Consider the following 20,521-nt stretch of genomic DNA (forward strand, 5'->3'; position numbering starts at 1 on the left):
ACACAGACAACATTGTGGCGATTGCAAGGGGGCAAGGGTATAAGGGTGTTAAATAATTAAAATTAAATTAAATTAAAATACAATAAAACCCCTCAGACAAGAACCTAGCATGTCTCTCCCTCCCTTCCTCCTCTCTCTCTCTAGCACACCTGAGCCTTTCCTCCTTTCTTTCATCAAGGTGCATAACTTTGATTTCTTTCTCCAGAGTTCCAAGAGCCCTTCTTCTGTCTCTGTAACTTGTTTCCTGAAACCATGCAGCTCAGCTGGCTCACTTCTTCTACATCTGTGACTTTCTAAATAAACTTTTTCTTGCATTTGAGTCTTGCCTTTGAATTCTCTTAGCCTGAAACTCAAGGACAGAGGTGCAACATATGGTGCCATTTGCTATTAACAAAATACCACTTTCTTCAAGTCTATTGCTTGATTGCCACCTCCCTTACTCCCAGCAGACAATCAGAACTCTCACTCATCCCTACCTTACCCACTCTTCCCTGACAGAAATATCTGCAACATACACCTAGTCTTCACCTTCTCCTCCTACCTTTGTGGAAAGGGTTTCCTTTCATCTATGCCCTGGATCCGTACTCAGGCTCCCTCTTGTATTAAGTCATTTCCTCTTCTCCCAAAGCCTTCAATTTATTTTTTTCTGGTGATTCTTTTTTTAATTATATTTCATTGATTATGCTAATACAGTCATCCCAGTCCCCCCCGCCCCCTTTTCTAACCTCCACACAGCACCCCCACTCCCTCAGGCAATAATCCCCCAACCATTGCTCATGTTCATGGGTCATGTGTATAAATTCTTTGGCTACTCCATTTCCTACAATGTACTTTACATCCCAATGGCTATTCTGTAACTACCTATTTGTACTTCTTAATCCCCTCACCTCTTTACCCATTCACCCACATCCCCCTCCCATCTGGCAACCATTCAAAACCCTCTTCATATCCATGATTCTGTCTCTGTTCTCGTTTTCTTAGTTTGTTTTTTAGATTCAATTGCTGATAGATAAGTATTTATTGCAATTTTATTGTTCATAGTTTTTATCTTCTTTTTCTTAAATAAGTGCCTTTAACATTTCATATAATAATGGTTTGGTGATGATGAACTCCTTTAGCTTTTTTCTTGTCTGGGAAGCTCTTTATCTGCCCTTCGATTCAAAATGATAGCTTTGCCAGGTAGAGCATTATGGCTGTAGGTCCCTGCATTTCATGACTTTGAATATTTCTTGCCAATCCCTTCTAGCCTGCAAAGTTTCTTTGGAGATATGAGCTGGAAGTCTTATGGGAACTCCCCTGTAGGTACCAAACTGCTTTTCTCTTGCTACTTTTTAAGATTCTCTCTTTATCTTTAAACTTTGGCATTTTAATTATGATGTGTCTTCGTGTGGGCCTCTTTCAGTGCACCTTGTTTCAGACTCTCTGTGCTTCCTGGACTTGCATGTTTATTTCTTTCACCAAATTAGGGAAGTTTTCTTTCATTATTTTTCAAATAGAATTCCATTTTTTTTTTTTTTTGCTTTTTCCTTCCCCTTCTAGCCCCACTATGATGCAAATGTTTGAAGTTGTCACAGAGTCTGCTTATACTGTCCTCGTTTTTTTCTGGATTCTCTTTTCTTGTTGTTCTGATTGGTTGTTTTTTTTGCTTCCTTATGTTCTAAATCACTGGTTTGATTCTTGGTTTCAACAACTCTACTGTTGTTTCCCTATAAATTGTTCTGTATTCTAGTTAGTGTATTTTTCATTTCTGACTGGATCTTTTTTATGCTGTTGAGGTCCTCACTAAGTTCCTTGAGCATCCTTATAACCAGTGTTTTGAACTCTGCATCTGATAGATTGCTCATCTCCATTTGGTTTAGTTTTTTCTGGAGTTCTGGTCTGTTCTTTCATTTGGGCCATGTAGCTTTGTTTTGTCTTCCTTTCTGTGTTTGTTTCTATGAATTAGGTAGAGCTGCTGTCACTCTCTGTCTTGATAGCATGGTCCAATGTAGTAGGTGTCATGTAGGGTTCAGTGGCACAGTCTCTGCTATCACCTGGCTGGGTCTGAAGGTGAGCCCTGCATGTGGGCTGAGTACACTGTCCTCTTGTAGTTGAGCCTTGATTGCTGTTGGCAGGTCAATGAGAGGTATTTACCCAGGCCAGTCAGGTGCAAGGACTGGCTGTGACCACAGACCACCAACCTCTGCCCTCTGTGGAGGAACAGCTGTGCAGGGGCATGATGGTGGTGCTCTGATGTTGTCTATAGCTGTCCACTGGGTACGCAGGCCCTGGGCTCTCCTGGGTAGTGCAGGCCAAAGCCAGCTGAAACCTGTGTTCTGCCCAGGGGCCACCTTACATGAGTGATAAAGCAGTATGAGACGGCAAATCCAATATGAGATGGGCTTGGAGATTGCCAGGTGAAGCCAAGCTGTGAATCTAGGTTGGCTGCTGCTAATGCTGGACCTGGGGCCACTGTTTCTTGTTTGATAGGATTTAGAAAGTTGTGAAGCCTGTGCCAAGACCAGCATTCAGATGGAAGAGTCAGTTAACAGTTTGGGTGGGTCTGTAAGTTGGGTGGGACAAAGTTTCAGGGGATCTCCAGGGTGTGGCAGTGTTAGCCAAGTTGATGAAGTCTCAGATACAGTGCCTGCCTGCTGGTTCTGTGGCTCTGTAGGTAGAGGGTTCAGAAAAGGGACAATGGCCTCTACCCACTTTTCTGTCTGGGAGAAAGCTGTCTCTCAACTCTTGCCATGATGCCAGACACTTCAGTTCCTCCCTGTATGCCACTGGTACCTTTTAAGCTGCTATACCAGTGCTGGAGCTCAGAGGGAGTGAGTCTCAGTAAGTCTGTTTGTGGGTTCTTTTAGAGGAACTTCTTAGGACTCCAGAAGTTTTTTTCCACTAACTCAATCCCAACTGGTTTTTGCAGCCAGAAGTTATGAGGACTTATCTTCCCAACATAGAAACCTGGGATGGGCGGGCCTGGTATGGGGCTAGACCTCCTCACTCCTGAGATATTCCTCCCAAATTTTTATCCACCACATGTGGATGTGGGTCCAGCCTGTTCTGCACCTCCATCTCTTTGACCAGTCCAGATGGATGTGGTTTCTTTAATTCAGTGTTATCAGACTTCCATTCAACTTGATTTCTGATGGTTCTGAGTGATAGTTGTTTTGTATTTTATTTGTAAATTTGATGTGGTTGTGCCATGAGGTGAACTCTGTTTACTTATGTCACCATCTTGACCAGAAATCTCTAGTGATTCTTTCCCTTCGGCTTTAAAATACTAGCAAGTCTCAACTCTATGTTTTCTCAGTCACTCTCACTTGCCTTTTACAAAGAAACTCTGGAGGAAATGTAGCTAGATCAGTTAGGTGTTGACAAAGCTAAGACAGATCTGGAGTAAAGTTTTGGTTTTAACACTTGGTTTTAGCTGTGAAAACCTGGGCATATAATTTTCCCTTCCTGAGCTACAGTTTCCTCATCTGTAAAGTGGGGATCATGGTAGTACCTACTTACTGGGTTGTTGGTAAGATTAAGAGTTAATGCATGTAAAGTGCTTAGCACATGATAGCTATCCTAAATGGCTATCATAAATGGAGATAGCTATCCTAAATCCTATCTTTGTAGCCACTTTCTGACTTCTTATCCACTCCTCAGTTTACTATAATTGGGCACCCTTCCACCGCTCCTCTGAAAATGACTTAACTAAGGTCCTATGGTTCTGTGACTAAATCCAACAGACTTTTAAAATTCATTCATTCATTCATTCATTCATTCATCAGTTATTTACTGAGCACTTGCTATGTGCTAGATTGTTCTAAGTGCTGGGGATACAGCAGTGATCAAAACAGAGAAAAACCCCTGCTGTTATAGAACTGATATTCTAGTGAACACTCACTCCTTCTGAGAACTCTTGGCAGCATCAGACACCCCAGACCTTAAAACTAAACTCCCTTGGCTAAGGGAATACTGCTGTCACTTGGTTTTTCCTCTAACTCCTTGAATACGCTTCCTCATTCTTTTCCTTCACCAATCCCTATGTCCTGGTGTTCCCCAGAGTCTCAAACTAACTCTTTTTTTCCTCACTTACACCCTCCCTGGACAATGCCATACATTCCCACATAGGCTGATGATTCTCTAAACCAACTTTGCATGCCAACACTTTTGAAGCTCCAAACTCATACTCCTCTGCTCAACTGTCTCAAAAGAGCCTCAAAGCTTAAATATAAAACCGGACCAACTCTTCATTCCTCTTCCGGTTGACTGTTTCTCTGTTTGATAACAGCACCATCTATTGATTTACCGAGACGATAAATCTTTTCCTCCTACCTTTGTGAATAAATCACAAATTAATTCATTCAATATTTACTGACTGTCTACTATGTGTCAATCACTATACTAAGCACTGAGATTACAACAGTTAAAAAAAGACAGATGTGATCAAATCATTTTTAAAATTGAGTCTTACCATGAACTAAAGGGGGGAATGTGGGTGGGAGAGGGTGTGCAGGGTGGAGGGGAATGAAGGGGGGTAATGGGACAACTGTAATAGCATAATCAATAAAATATATTTAAAATTTTTTTTTTAAATTGAGTCATAACTACAAATCCTTATTCTCTCTTAACATCATCACCATCTTCCCAATTCCATGGGTCAATCTTCAATTCAACCTCTCATACAGTCACCTAGATGACTGTAAAAATATCTCCCAATTGGTCTCTTCCTGCGTCTATATGCTAGGAGGTACCCCCCAAACCCCAGAATTATCTTCTGGATGGTGGGCCCCTTGTTGTACAGGCTTGCCTGCTAGGTGAGTGATCTAGGAACCCATCTGTATCAGTGTACTAGCTGGTGTTGTTGTGAGAGGCTGTGTTCAGCTTCAGTGAATTTTTTTTTGAAGACTCTTTCATCTTGTTTGCCCATTTCATGATGGCTGACTTATGATGTTTTTCACCAAAAACGGCATGTCCCCCCTCCCCACAGCACCCTCCCTATCTACCCAATCTCACCCCAGGCAACTTTTATTTTTGTTTCCCCAGGTGAAAAAGTCCTCAAAGGGAAACATTTTGCTGATGTGGCAGAAGTGAAGAGGTGATGTTTAGAGGCAAAAGCACTAAAAGGCATCAAATCAACGAGTTCAAAAAATGCTTTGAGCAGTGAAAAAAAAAATCTCTATACATGTATTGTATCAAATGGAGAGTACTTTGAAGGTGACTGACATTTAAGTAAGTAAGAATAAATATACAATTTTTAATAAATAAATTCCATTTTTGGGTCCCCCTTCACATACCCCATTTTAATCTACTATGTTTTGTGATCTTTTAATATGAATATCAGATTGTGACAAACTCTGCTCAAGGTCCTCCACTGGCTCCCCATAGCTTTCAGGATAAAGTCCAGAACCCACTGAATGATTCTAGGAACCCCAGCCTTGTCTTTCTCTGCTCCTGTGTAGCAGCTCTCACAGTAGCACAATAAATTCTTTATAGAACCCTGAAAATTCCACATTTTCTTCATCCTTTTCTTTACACATATTGCTTCCCCCAATTGAAACAAACTCTTCATTGCCTCCACATCTCACCTGATCAAGACACAGCTCTGGTTTTCCTTTTATAAAGCTTTGCTGTTATGCCCCAACCCTTTCCTAAGAGACCTTCCTGTGTGATTATGAAGCAACACATACATACATTTTTCATAACATTTATCTTAATATACACTGTTTGTCTAACTCCTCAATGAGGCTCTTAATTCCTCAACAGCAGGGACCAATCTCAGTATCTTTGTATTCCCAGTGCCTGACACACAGTAGCCATTTGATAAATATTTGCTGAAAATAATGAGTGATGCTAGAATTTTACAAATGCATATTTAATGCTATGTATGCATAATGATTGTACTGCATGAAAATCAGGCATAAATGGCACAGAAACAGTTAATGTTTTATATACCCAAACCTAGTATTTCTGGGATTGGGGTGGGAGTTGATAAAAAGATACTCAGGCATACAGAAAGTACCTTTTTAGACACTGCTCTGGAGACCCTGGGGTCCATAAATCTAAAGATTCAGGACTTTCCCCTTCTTTGGAAGGGACAATTCATTCCCGTATTAGGATACCTGGAAACTGCCTTCACCTCAACGCACAATAGCCTCTTCTTCCACCAGCCCTGCTCCTCCCAGAATCAAAACATTTCTATCATATCAATGTATTTAATTCACAGAATCTTAGCAGCATGGAGGAAACACATTCATATTGGTTATAAAGTAGCATTCGGTTTGATTTCTGGAGTGGAAACTAGGAAATCCTACCCAACCTTTGGCACCTTCCCACTCTTTCAGGTCTACCCTGCCCCATATGTCCTGGCACTCTCCTAGGCTAGTGGCAATGTTGTTGGGTCTCCACGCTCACTTTGTTCCCTTCCCCATCCCACCTTCATACACATAACACCTAGGCTTCCTTTCCCCATACTCAGCCCAATAAAAACCCTTGAAATCATTCATTTCCCACTCATTTCTTAATTCCAACCAAAATATATTCAGCACTTACTGTGCATCAGGAACTGTGCTAGGTGCTGGGGCAGTAAAATAGAAAAACAAGCCCTGGTCCCTGCCCTTGAGGAGCTCACAGTCTAGTAGGAGAGACAAATACAAACAACAATTACAAAGCAGCGTGATAAGGGCTACAGTAGATATCACTGCTATCTCCTAAAAGGGAAGCAGGCTTAAGCTTGGAGGGGACCTCTGAGCAGGAACCTTGAACTCTGAGTTGGTGCTTGCCAGGCTATCATATCAAGAGGGGATAAGGTACTCCGAAGCCTGGGAAGCAGTTAATACAAGCACACTGACGTGGTTAGGGGAAGGGGCAAGGCCACCTCTGTCAACTGCTTATCACAGTAAAACAAGAGGCTGATCAGGGCAAGAGCTGCCGGATCCTGGAACCCCTCCATCATGCTTCTGCATTCAGTGCGGACCATGGTCCCTCCTCCCATGAGCCCCAGGATTTTTCATCCTCCACAGACGTCTAATACCCACTCACTCAGAAGTGCATTAGATTCAGCCCACAGATGAATCCCGGATGTTCCTCCTTCCATGTTTTATAAAAGTTGTAGTCTTTTCCCTCTACTTTTAAAACTTGATTTATTCTCTTCCTCTCCCTCTGTATCCCCCCTAAATAGAAAACATCTCCCTATAATTATAGATCCCAGAGATAACCTTGGTTAATATTTTGCAGTCTTTCAACTTTTTATAAAAATATTGCCTATTAATTTTAAAACAGAAATGAAGAGACTTCCAGCCAAGATGAAAGCACAGGTGGACACACTGTGCCTCCTCACACAACCAAAATTAAGGACAACAAAAATTTAGAAACAAATGAACAACCAGAACAGACAGAAAATTGAACTGTACGGAAGTCCAACAACCATTCATCCAGACCGCGGCCGGCGGAGAAGGGTCAGGGCAGGATAAAGGGGTGGCTGGCAGACCCGGGGCGCAGGGCACAGGTAGCTGTTCACAGACCCCAGGCGCGCAGGCTAGCAGACCCTGGGTGTGGGGAAGCAACAAGCAGACCCAGTGAGGTGCGCAAGGCAGCTGGCTGTCCGTAGTCACACATTCGCGCGCGCAGATAAACCAGATGAAAAACGAGCAGCGAGATAGGCCGTGGAACCCAGGGACGCAGCACCAGGAAATAAAGCCTAAAAACACCGAATGAAAACACTTGTGGAGGTTGAGGCACAGGGAGAGACTCCCAGCCTCACAGGAGAGTTCGCTGGAGAGACCCACAGAGTCCTAGAACATACATAAGCCCACCCACCCGGGAACCAGTACCAGAGGGGCCCAGTTTGCTTGGGGGAAGTGGCAAAGGGGACTGAAATCCGACAGAGAGCGGAGCAAGCGCCCCTGTTCCCTCTCTGACCCCGCCCCCCATACAACATCACAACCCAGTGACTGGGTTGTCCTGCCCTGGTGAACACCTAAGGCTCTGCCCCTCATACCTAACAGGCACCACCAGAGCCCCCCGCACCCCGCAAAAAAAAAGATGGCTCAAACAGAAGAACAAATGAAAGCTCCAGAATCAGTACTTTTAAGCAACCAAGAGATAGCCAACCTATCAGATGTACAGTTCAAAATACTGGTGTCAGGGATGCTCACAGAATTGGTTGATTTTGGTCGCAAATTAGATGAAAAAATGAAGGCTGACCTAAGTGTAATGAAGAAAAATGCACAGGGAACCAATAGTGTTGGAAAGAAAACTGGGTCTCACATCAATAGAGTGGACCAGAAGGGAGAAAAAAACATACAATCAAAAAAGAATGAAGAAACAAGAATTCAAAAAAATGAGGTGAAGCTTAAGAACCTCCAGGACATCTTTAAACGTTCCCACATCCAAATTATAGGGGTACCAGAAGGAGAAGAGCAAGAGCAACAAGTGGAAAAGTTACTTGAACAAATAATAAAGAACTTCCCCAATCTGGCAAAGGAAATAGACTTCCAGGAAGTCCAGGAAGCTCAGAGAGTCCCAAAGAAGTTGGACCCAAGAAGGAACACACCAAGGTACATCATTACATTAGCCAAGATTAAAATTACAGAGAGAATTCTAGAAGCAGCAAGAAATAAGGGAATAGTCACCTACAAAGGAGTCCCCATCAGGCTGTCAGCTGATTTCTCAAAAGAGACTTTGCAGGCAAGAAGGAGCTGGAAAGAAGTCTTCCAAGTCATGAAAGGCAAGGACCTACATCCAAGATTGCTCTATCCAGCAAAGCTTTCATTTATAATGGAAGGGCAGATAAAGTGCTTCTCAGATAAGGTCAAGTTAAAGGAGTTCATCATCACCAAGCCCTTATTACATGAAATGTTAAAGGGACTTATCTAAGAAAAAGATAAAAAATATGAACAGTAAAAAGACAGCAAACTCACAGTTATTAACAACCACACCTAAAACAAAAACAAACTAAGCAAACAACTAGAACAGGAACAGAACCACAGAAAGGGAGATGAACATGAAGGGTTAGCAATGGGGGAGTGGGAGGGGTTGGGGGAAGGTACAGAGAATAAGTAGCATAGATGGTAGGGAGAAAATAGAGGAAGAGTAAGAATAGCATGGGAAATGTAGAAGCTAAAGAACTTATGACACATGGACATGAACTAAATGGGGGGAATGTGGGTGGGAGGAGGTGTGCAGGGTGGAGTGGAATGAAGGGGGGAAATGGGACAACTGTAATAGCATAATCAATAAAATATATTTAAAAACAGAAATGAGATCCTAATACATATTAGTTTGTAACTTTTTTCCCACTTGCCAAAATCATCTGCAGATCTTTTAATGTCAATGTATCTAAACTCTACATTGTTTGCAGGTACTGAATAGAATCCCATTTTTGAGATATACTTTGAAGAGTTAAAGTACTACCTTCTTCCTTCCTGTTGACATTTGGGAATACTTCTAAGTTTTTCACATTATAAACAATGTCTAGTAAATTGTCGTGTGTGTGCCCCTTTTTGTTAAGCAGTTGTGAGATTTCTGTAGAAAAATTCTCAGAGGTAAAAATGTTAAGCCAAAGATATGAAATTTTTTGGTTTTGACACTGCCAAATTACTTACAAAGTTATTGTATTGATTTATCAACATACATGGGCCCATTTCTTCATATCCTTCCAAACTAGGCTGTCTCAGTTCTTTTTTTTATCAGTGTCAGCCCAATAGATAAAGAAATATATCATTTTTAAATTTCTATTTCTTTAATAATGAATGAATTTGAGTACTGCTTTGCACTTATTGGCCATATTCTTTGTACCTTTTTGTTAGTTTTCTTTAATTGATTTTTAGAGATCTTTCTACATTTTAAACTTGTCTTAATTTTAAGGTTGCAAATATTTGCCTGATTTTGACCTTTACTTTTTAACCTTTTGGGTTATTTTGCTTTGCTTTTAAGCCATTGAAACCTGCTGGTTTCTTCCTTTATTTCCTTCTAATATTGTTATGGTGTATCTTTTATCTTTAGATCTTTAATCCACCTGTAGTTTACACCTTTGTGATTGATATGAGGTAAAGATTCAATTAAAATTTTTTCCCAAATGGATAATAAGCCATCCCTACCCATTTACTGACTAATTTACCTAATCTATCTTTTCATTTTTGATTGGGACTGCTTCCTTTATTGCATATTAAATTTTCATGTATACCCGAACTCTTCCTTATCTCTGGAATTTATTTTCTTGGCAATCTTACAGTCATGGAAATCTACCATGTCATATTTCTATAATCTTTTCTCACTCTGCCCAGTACATAATAAATTGCCTCTGCTCATTTCTAGACCTACACTCCCATTCCTGTCAGTGTTGTCTGCTCCCCTCCGCAAACCACCTGTACTACATACACATCTGCCACCCCCACAAACCCTCTGGAATCTTGTTCCATCCTTAATTAACCACCAAAATCCCCAGTCTCTCCTACTTCCTCCTTATCTGAAGCTGGCTCTCCCCAGAAATGCTACCTCTTCTATAAGCCTTTCTGAGAGGCAGCTCCTTCTCACATCCTCGGGTTGGAATCTGGGGCTGCTGTCAGGCCCTCTAGCAACAAGTGAAAAAAAATCTCTCTTCCGTGGCTCATGTCACCTGTCTGTAGAATCTCGAACCTCTCCTTATCACAACACTCTTTAACTTCCTGGTCACTTCTTTATTTACCCAAGAATTTAGATCCTGGTCCCCAGTCTTCCTCTCCATCTCAAGGCTGGCTATCATCCTAGATGATTTCAATACTCAAGAAGAAGAACTAATGCACGTTCTGGCTTAGCAGTTATCCAGCAGCATCTTCTCCCTCCTCAACACCCTCCATGGACACCTCTTGGAGCTTCTTGTCCTCTGCAAGTGTTCCAACTCATTCTCTCAAGCTTCAGTACCATACAGCTATTCGCTGGATACTACACACCTCACACTCAGCAGGTCCAATCTCTCTCTCTCTCTCTCTCTCTCTCTCTCTCTCTCTCTCTCTCTCTCTCTCTCTCTGTGTTCCTCTTTTCACTCCCTGCACCTGACTGGCCTGGGTAAATACCTCTCATTGACCTGCCAACAGCAATCAAGGTTCAACTACAAGAGGACAGTGTACTCAGCCCACATGCAGGGCTCACCTTCAGACCCAGCCAGGTGATAGCAGAGACTGTGCCACTGAACCCTACATGACACCTACTACATTGGACCATGCTATCAAGACAGAGAGTGACAGCAGCTCTACCTAATTCATAGAAACAAACACAGAAAGGAAGACAAAACAAAGCTACATGGCCCAAATGAAAGAACAGACCAGAACTCCAGAAAAAACTAAACCAAATGGAGATGAGCAATCTATCGGATGCAGAGTTCAAAACACTAGTTATAAGGATGCTCAAGGAACTTAGTGAGGACCTCAACAGCATAAAAAAGATCCAGTCAGAAATGAAAAATACACTAACTAAAATACAGAACAATTTATAGGGAAACAACAGTAGAGTTGTTGAAACCAAGAATCAAACCAGTGATTTAGAACATAAGGAAGCAAAAAACAACCAATCAGAACAACAAGAAAAGAGAATCCAGAAAAAAAACGAGGACAGTATAAGCAGACTCTGTGACAACTTCAAACATTTGCATCATAGTGGGGCTAGAAGGGGAAGGAAAAAGCAAAAAAAAAAAAAAATGGAATTCTATTTGAAAAATAATGAAAGAAAACTTCCCTAATTTGGTGAAAGAAATAAACATGCAAGTCCAGGAAGCACAGAGAGTCTGAAACAAGGTGCACTGAAAGAGGCCCACACGAAGACACATCATAATTAAAATGCCAAAGTTTAAAGATAAAGAGAGAATCTTAAAAGTAGCAAGAGAAAAGCAGTTTGGTACCTACAGGGGAGTTCCCATAAGACTTCCAGCTCATATCTCCAAAGAAACTTTGCAGGCTAGAAGGGATTGGCAAGAAATATTCAAAGTCATGAAATGCAGGGACCTACAGCCATAATGCTCTACCTGGCAAAGCTATCATTTTGAATCGAAGGGCAGATAAAGAGCTTCCCAGACAAGAAAAAAGCTAAAGGAGTTCATCATCACCAAACCATTATTATATGAAATGTTAAAGGCACTTATTTAAGAAAAAGAAGATAAAAACTATGAACAATTGCAATAAATACTTATCAGCAATTGAATCTAAAAAACAAACTAAGAAAACGAGAACAGAGACAGAATCATGGATATGAAGAGGGTTTTGAATGGTTGCCAGATGGGAGGGGGATGTGGGTGAATGGGTAAAGAGGTGAGGGGATTAAGAAGTACAAATAGGTAGTTACAGAATAGCCATTGGGATGTAAAGTACATTGTAGGAAATGGAGTAGCCAAAGAATTTATACACATGACCCATGGACATGAACAATGGTTGGGGGATTGCCTGAGGGAGTGGGGGTGCTGTATGAAGGTTGGAAAAGGGAGAAAAATGGGGACAACTGTAATAGCATAATCAATAATATATAATAAAAAATAAAATAAAAAGTAGCTCCTGCTACCTATCTCCTTTCTAAATCTTATGATTTCTCCTCCTTATGTGTCCCTCCATTCTCCTTCACTAGAAAAATAATTGTACAAAACCCTCTTTGCTTTTAGAACAGCAAACTTAGTGCCAATCAAGTCTTCTGCAAGAATATACCTTGGCATTGTCATGGGAAAGGCTAAAGTGTACACAGCCCCTGGTCCAATCAGAGTGGAGAGAACAAATGAGCATTATTACTCTTTCCCCAGCCCAGCTGCCTAACCTTACCTGTCTATTTGCTACACTCTCCAGATGCATTCCCTATGTGTCTCCAGTACCATGATGAGGTAAAATCATCTTAACCTGGGGCCCTGGTACAATGTGATCCTCCTTTCCTTGGAATCACAGGTTAATATTCCAAGTTTGAAAGTTGAAATGAAAGGCAATCACTTCTAAATAAAACCTGCAAATCATATCCTTTTTGATGATCTTAGAAATAAAAACCATGAGGTTTTTGTACAAACTTTTACACAAAGTAGCCCTTTTAAGTCAATATATCCAATAAATAATTCAGTATCTACTATGTCCCAGCCATAGTTATAGAAAGAATCACCAGAGGAGGCATTTTAGGAGATTCACATTATAATAAACTATGCCACATATTAACTTAGTCACTTGTATGATATCTGAGAACAAGCAAATCAAATACTGAAAATGGCTGCAGATGTATCCAAATACTCACACAATAATCTTCCTTCCATTCTACAATAAAAGAACTGGGGAAATGTATAGGGATTATTCTGTTCAGGGACAATGGTATCCTAAGTAACTCACAGGAATTTGCATGAGAACATCAAAACAGGATGGAAACTGTGTAATTGCTTGAATCAATTAGTTTCAGGAAAAGCTAGAAAGACTGCTGTCAAATGACATAATCAGATTTAGCCATTAACCTGAAAAATTAGGGCTTTATCAGCTCCATCAATCGCCCGAAAAAGTACTGGGTTGGCCAAAAATTCCACATTTTTTCCCCATAAAATAAAACACATATTTTTCAATAACTGTATTGATTTGGATACTTTGGGTATGCCAGCTATCTCCCGTATAGTATAACATTGATTGTTTTCAATTAATGTCTTGATTTGATCGCTATTGACTTCAACTGGTCTACCCATCCACAGAGCATCGTCCAGCAAGAAATCTCCAGCATGAAACTTTGCAGACCACTTTTGACACATTGGATTAGTCACAGCACCTTCTCCATACACTGCACAGATCTTTTTTTGTGTTTCAGTTGCATTTTTACTTCTCTTTTTTAAAAAAAGATTTTACTTATTTTTAGAGAAAGGGGAAAGGAGGGAGTTTAGAGAGGGGGGAAAGGAAGGAGAATGTGAGGGAAAGAAATATCTCTTCATGTACATGAAGAGATACATGGATTAGTTGCCTCTTACATGCCCCCACCTGGGGACCAGGTCCACAATCCAGGCATCTGCTCTGACTGGGAATCAAACTGGCAAACTTTTGGCTCTCAGGCTACCACTCAATCTACTAAGCCACACCAGTCAGAGCATGTTTTTACCTTTCTTGAAATAACACAGCATAATATGCTGAAAATGATGTGTATTTTTTCCATCTTCAATAATAAAATAGCTACGCAAAAATTCACCAATTTTGATTTTTTTTAAATGCACGCTGATATGACAGCTGTCACAATGCAATCTGACAGAACATTTTGAATGAAGTTAAAGACAATTAAGCACTTATTTTTTTAAGCCATCTAACAACAAACAAACAAACAAAGGAACTTTTTGGCTAACCCAATATTTAGCAACATTAGATGGGTGTTATTCCAAATGATTTTGAAGCCATCTGGCTTAAAAAATCAAAACACAGACCTAGACCATTCAAAATCTAGAACCTAAAATAATTCCATTTAACACATTTAATAACATGTAACACATACTCTCCAGGTGACAGAAACACCTCTTACTGACAAACAGAGGTATCAAATACTAAATATCTCCACAGACCATTTAGCAATTAGAGGGACCATGGCTAACCCTTGAAGGTGAATTCAGAATTGAATGGAAACTCAGTACGAGACTTGCTTTTCAGAAAAGGAAGTAAGAATCCCACTGAATTCTAGTTTCAGGTCAAAATGAGAAGTTGGGCTGTATTAAGAAAAACACTGGCCCAACGCCTACAGGAAGTTATTTGAAGGAACAGGACAAAAGCAGTTAGGTAAGATTTCACTCGCATATATTGTTTTCTTTACTAAAATCAGCCCTACAGAGAAATAGACCCTGGTTTGGGTCTTGTTGATGCAGCTTTCCCCTCTATCAATTCACCTTGTTTTTCTTCTTCTCAGAAATAGGATTACAGCTGAAGTCATCTGAAAGCCTCAAAAAAAAAAAAAAAAATGTTCCAAAGGGAAGGCTCCATCGGAAGAACAACAGAGAGAAGTTACTCGTATGTCTTTGGTAATGTTCATCCAAACCAATTTTCATTCTCTCTGTGAATAAGAACCCCTCAACTAATAGAGTACATTCATTCACAGGAAGGTAATAAATTGAAATGAACACTTTAGTTAGTTTCTTATCTGCCTCTAAATCTCTTTCATTAGGAACTGACAGCACCCCATTGTGGCATAACTGCCTGTTTCTATTTTCCTTATTAAACTGTAATTTTATTGTAATGAAGGTAAAGGCTTAAATTAGAAATACAGGAATCATCCTTATCCATTCAATAGTAGTAAACATTCTAATTTTCTGTCTCTTGACAATTTCATAATGCATTGTGTCCTTGTGCTTCATTATTTCCCCACTTGGACTGCAAAGCTTGGGCCTAGGTCTACTTTTCTTATAACATCCAGAGTGCCAGGGATAGGCACATACCAAATACCAATTACACGACAGATCTTTTTTTTTTTTTTGCACAAGCCTTAACTGTTTTGTATCAAAATAAACATATTCTGAGTGCCAATCCTGTGTAAGGCATTCTATTATTTGTCACAAAGAGTTAGAGAAATATGTGATGTACAACACACACAATGGCAGGCCTTTTATTCTCCCAGACTAACGCCTTTTACCAGTTAAGAACTACCTTGATGCTGAGACTTTGTCACTCACTGACTGCCATCTGTTTAATTAAATGCTTTTAATACTATATATCAAATGAGAATATTTCTGAAAGTAATTAAGCACAGCTGAAACATCATTCAAAATGATGTTACCATATGGCCCAACCATAAACACCTACATGTTATAACCAGAGAACTAGGTTCCAGGGGATTTTTGAGAAAACTCTAAATTTTACATCCATGAGTGGAACAACAAATCTATTCCTTTGCATTGCTGACTGTACTCATCAATTTGCTTTGAAATAATAATCCTCAAACAATTTTCAGCAGCTGCCTTAGAAAAATTGCTGATCCCTGCTAATTTAGATGAAACCAATATCCAAAGCACTCCTGACTTTTCACCCAATCCACACTTTACCCTCACCACACATCATCTCTCCCTATTCCCAGCCGCCGCCCTCCTCACACACACACCAGGCCAGCACGTTTGAGCTCAATCATAATCCTTGGTGCCTCTGATCAAGCCTTTTACCCTTCCTGGAATACCCTCCTTTCAGTTCTGGCCCATTATATTCACCACCTTACTAAAGGTGGTTGCTCAAAACTCATTTCCCTACGGAAGTGTTCCATGATTTCTCTCACAGTTTTAACATTTACTGAATATGTGACGTGTCAGATATTTCCATGTAATTTTGCGAGGGTCAATACATTTCTCACATTCTGTCATACCAATTTTGGATGTCGGCTCCGGCTTCCTCTACCCAGCCCTGGTCACAGCTTCACTAGGACCCCGTGACATTCGAACACCTTCTGTCTACCGGCACAGTATGATCAGAAACTTGGTATCCTGCTTGAACTGCAGTCTTATAGCAGGCATTTTGGGTGAAATAACAAACCGAGGGCAGGATTCCCGATAAATCCTGTCCCCAGAAGTCAGTTCAGGGATGTGAATGGAGTTAAGGGACTAAACCAGGGGAAAGGGAAGCGCAGGACGAAGTGGAAACTAGAGGGTGGTGATTAGCGGGTAGGGCAAAAAGCCCCAAGAAGGGAGTCTCGAGAAGTCCTGGGCGTTGTCCCAGGCAGGCAGTCTCAGAGCCAGGAACGAGGCGGGGCACGTCCGGCTCACCTGTGGGGGCAGGCGGGTGCCAAGACTCAGAACCGAAGAGCAGGTCACGGTAGCGCTGGAAGGCCTCGTCGAGGACGGAGCACCCCGACTGCGCGGCCGACCTGACGTCGTACTTGAACTGGAAGCTGTGCGGGAAGATGGTGTAGTGACAGTCAGAGGTCTGGATGTACTGGGGCCAAGGCCATACGGTCGTGGCCGGCCCAGCGAACGCTGCCGCCAGCAGCAGCAAAAACCAGAGCCTGGAGCCTGCCATGGCCCTCCGGTCTCCGCTGCCCCAGCGGGCCCGGCCACGTGACCCCCTGGTCAGGTGAGCGGTGCCCTCGTGACAACCGGAGTGCCACGTGACTGCGCGCGGTCCAAAAGCGCAGACCGCCTGCCGCTTCTCCAGGAGTGACCCCGGTCCCCCTGTAGCGTGGCGCCGAGGGTGCCGGCCACCCGCAGCGGCCTTGGTCCGGTCGACTGAGAGCCCGGTGGTGCAGTCGCTAGTGTACAGCGTAGAGGCCATGCCTACCTGCACAGAACCGTGAGCGCCCCAAGACTTTAGAAGGGCCACATGGGTAGCGGGAAAGGGAAGACCCCAGAGTGGGGACTTCTAGGCTGAATCTTCAAGAAGGAATAAGGGTTCGCCAGGAATTTCAGACGCAGAAAAGAGAATTGAAATCACAGGTCGCTGCTCCGCCTGTAGAGTACCCTTCTCTCTGTCCTATTGCTTCACCAATAAACTCTCCTTTACTTTAAACTTTAAAAAAAAAAAAAAAAATCCCTGACCTTAGCTCAGTTGGTTAGAGCAGTCATTCCCATAGGCCAAGGTTGTGGGTTGTGAGGGCACATAACACAACCAACCAATGAATGCATAAATAAGTGGAACAACAAGTCTCTTTCAGATAAATACATTAAAAAAATTAAAAATAATAAAACCACTGATAAAATGCTGTGGAGCGGGTATTAGGTACTATGAATGGCGCTTCTAGAGAGGGGGATCACGAGATCTCAAGAATGTGATGTACTTAGGGGCGGGGGACTTCAAGAAGGAAGTACGCTTTCAGAGTAAACTTCAGTTGTCCTAATTCCTGCCTCTGGTGTGGGCTCTTCCCTTGATGGTTGATGATCTCCTAGTTACTGCTCCTCAATTCCTGGCCCCAGTTTCTCAAACTGGTTATGTACTTAATGCAAGTAGTAAGACAGTGGTTGAACTTTGAGTGCAAGATGGAGAATGCCCAGGAATAAGACAAGGGCCTGGTCCTGCAGAGGCTTACATAGAAGTCCAAGGTCAGGACTTTATTTGTGTGCAATTGAAAAATCACCTCAAATATCTGCATTTTAGAAATATCATGTTGAATAGTTAAATGGATAAGAAACCAGTAAGCCTGCCCCCCACACACACCTTTTTATTGGAGATGGAAGATAATGAGCACTCCAACTAAAGCAATGGAAAAGGAAGAGAGCTACAGATCCAGAAGATAGTGGGTATCCAGAAGTACAAGGGTTAATACAAGGGAGGCTTGAGGGCTGGTCAAGGAGAACTCCACAGATACTCGACCCAGGGACCCTGTCTTCCTTGTTCACCACTGTATTATCAAAGAGTACTTGAATGCCTGACTGCAAAAGGAGATACAAATTAGTAAGCTAGTATATACTTTTTTAAATCATAAAATTTCATTTTAGAATTTGAATTTGAGTAAGTATGAAGATCAGGAAAATAAACTTTTTAAAATAAAAGGCTCTTAAAATCATGGTAATTTATACAGGGTGGGGCAAAAGTAGGTTTACAGTTCATTTAGGAAAATAATACAATAATTAGTAAATAATAATAAAAAAATAAACTCTGCTTCCCATACTCACAACCATAAAACTACTTTTGCCCCACACTGTATTTAGGTTTTAGCTACCTAATTTAGTAGCTAAACACATAATCACTCAACAGGAAATCAGATAAAGAAATATCATCTCTCACTTCTGTAACTTTCTAGTATTCATCAGATTTCTCTTAGAAGGTTGACTATGCTAGCTTGTAGGATGGAGCTTGTAGCAAAAAAAAGTGGGAATTCAATCTTAATCACAGTTTCAGATTCTCAGATTGTGTATTTCCTACGTTGCTTAAACCTAAATTTTCATCAGCACTAGTAAGTTTCTGGTTAGTCCACTAGTCAGGAGATACATGACCCAGGGTACCAAGGGAGAGGACCCTAGAATCATTGTCAGCAGAGCCAAGTTCATAATCAGTCTTCTGTTCCACAAGACCAGTAGTTCTGGGAGGGTTCAGAGCATGTTCAGAGATTAGAGAAGTAGGTCTAAGTAGGGTTTCAGGACGGAGCATGTGCCAAGGCACCCTTCATATGATACTTAACTTGTACCAGGGGAGAAAAGTCATTTACATAAGTCACAAAATGAATGAGCTGGACCCAAATAAAGAAATTGTAATTACTAATGAAATTCTTAGAAGTTTTTGATGAGAGAATGTTCTAAACATACTATTCTAATTATTCTGTCTCTGGCCAGTGTACCAGGTCATCAGAAAAAATAATGAATAACCATTAAAAGTTTCAAAGTTAACATAATCCTAATAAATGTTCAGAGACTAGCATCGTGATAGTAGAAAAATTTAAAATTAAATTGTCATTTAACAATATAACACTGAAAGTAAACTAACTGAAAAGTTAAGTAAAATGGTAAAAAATATGAATTCTTTAAATTAGTATATATAACATTACCATCAATTTTGAGAGTAGATAAATAACAAAAATAATGATAGGTAATATAGTATTTGGTTATTTTCTCTATTTTTTCTTTTATTAAAGACATCTTATTAAATGAATAAAATGTGAATTAATTCCCATAGCTATAGCTTCTAATAAATTAGTTTACATATCAGAAAGTAATTCATCATCAGATAATGTGTCCAGATTTTTGATTCATAAAACAGTCATCACTGTAGATGCAGAGGATAGGAAATGGTTAATTTCGCCTGGGTAAGTCTTTAACAAAGGAGGTGACTTTTCAGCTAACTCCCAAAGCATGAGTTAGCCACTCAGGAAGTGGATCATGGGCAAAGCACACAGCTGCGAAAGAAGATGGCATACTGTGCATGGAGCTTATGGGATAGCAAAAGGGGATAATCATAACACTTCTACCATACTCCCTTCTCCCTGGAATGCCTTCCCCACTTCCCACTTCAACTCCCACCACCTACCTGAAGGTCTAAAATTATATTTTACCACCCTGTAAATCTCTGATTTCTCAAACTGGTGTAAAATCCCATAGACCTTTGAGCTTATCTCCATCAGAGCACTTGTCTCACGGTATTGTCATTGCCTGTCCATTTGTCTGTCTTTACCACTAGAGTAAAAGCTCCTCAAGGACAGATTCTGTGTTCATTGTTGTATTCCTGGCCCTGGCACAGTGTCTAACATATAGTAGATGCTCAACAAAGACTTGTGAAGTGAATGACTGAAGGACTCTGAATATCTCTTTTCCTAGTCAGCAGCATCTACTTATACTTCACATCTTAGCTTAAACCAGACCAACAGGTATGCTGCAAATGGAGTACACGTGGGCTGACACAGTGATTCCCCTTAATCCTCAGGTTGCCAGACAGAGGCTGGGGCTGCTAGATATCCTGGCCAGTAACTTTGGCCAAAAGCAACTTCCTAACTGTGCTGTGAAGTGAAGAACTGAGAAGAACTTAGACATCACCTCCTTTTGGGTGCTTCTTTATTTTATAGCACTCTCGTTTTAGCTTTCTTACCTGTCTGTGTTTCCCACAGACTCCATGCTGAATGAGTGGTATTGTCTTCCATGGTTGTGTCCTTCTGTCCAAACCAGGACTCTGCATGCTGTAAGAGTCCTGTT

At 41.1% G+C, this 20,521-nt stretch overlaps 1 protein-coding gene across 1 annotated transcript in view; it reads right to left on the minus strand.

Moving 5' to 3' along the window:
- Positions 1–16,974, minus strand: part of HEXA (hexosaminidase subunit alpha) — a 34,173-nt gene extending 17,199 nt beyond the window's left edge. Inside the window, exon 1 of the mRNA XM_045848535.1 lies at positions 16,673–16,974. Coding sequence (XP_045704491.1) covers positions 16,673–16,925 — 253 coding nt within the window. The 5' untranslated portion in view covers positions 16,926–16,974. The remainder of the gene's footprint in view (positions 1–16,672) is intronic.
- Between the last annotated feature and the right edge of the window lie 3,547 nt (positions 16,975–20,521).

The sequence above is a fragment of the Phyllostomus hastatus genome, unplaced genomic scaffold, assembly GCF_019186645.2.
Source record: "Phyllostomus hastatus isolate PE091 unplaced genomic scaffold, TTU_PhHast_1.1 phas_contig_62, whole genome shotgun sequence".
Classification (NCBI taxonomy): Eukaryota; Metazoa; Chordata; class Mammalia; order Chiroptera; family Phyllostomidae; genus Phyllostomus; species Phyllostomus hastatus.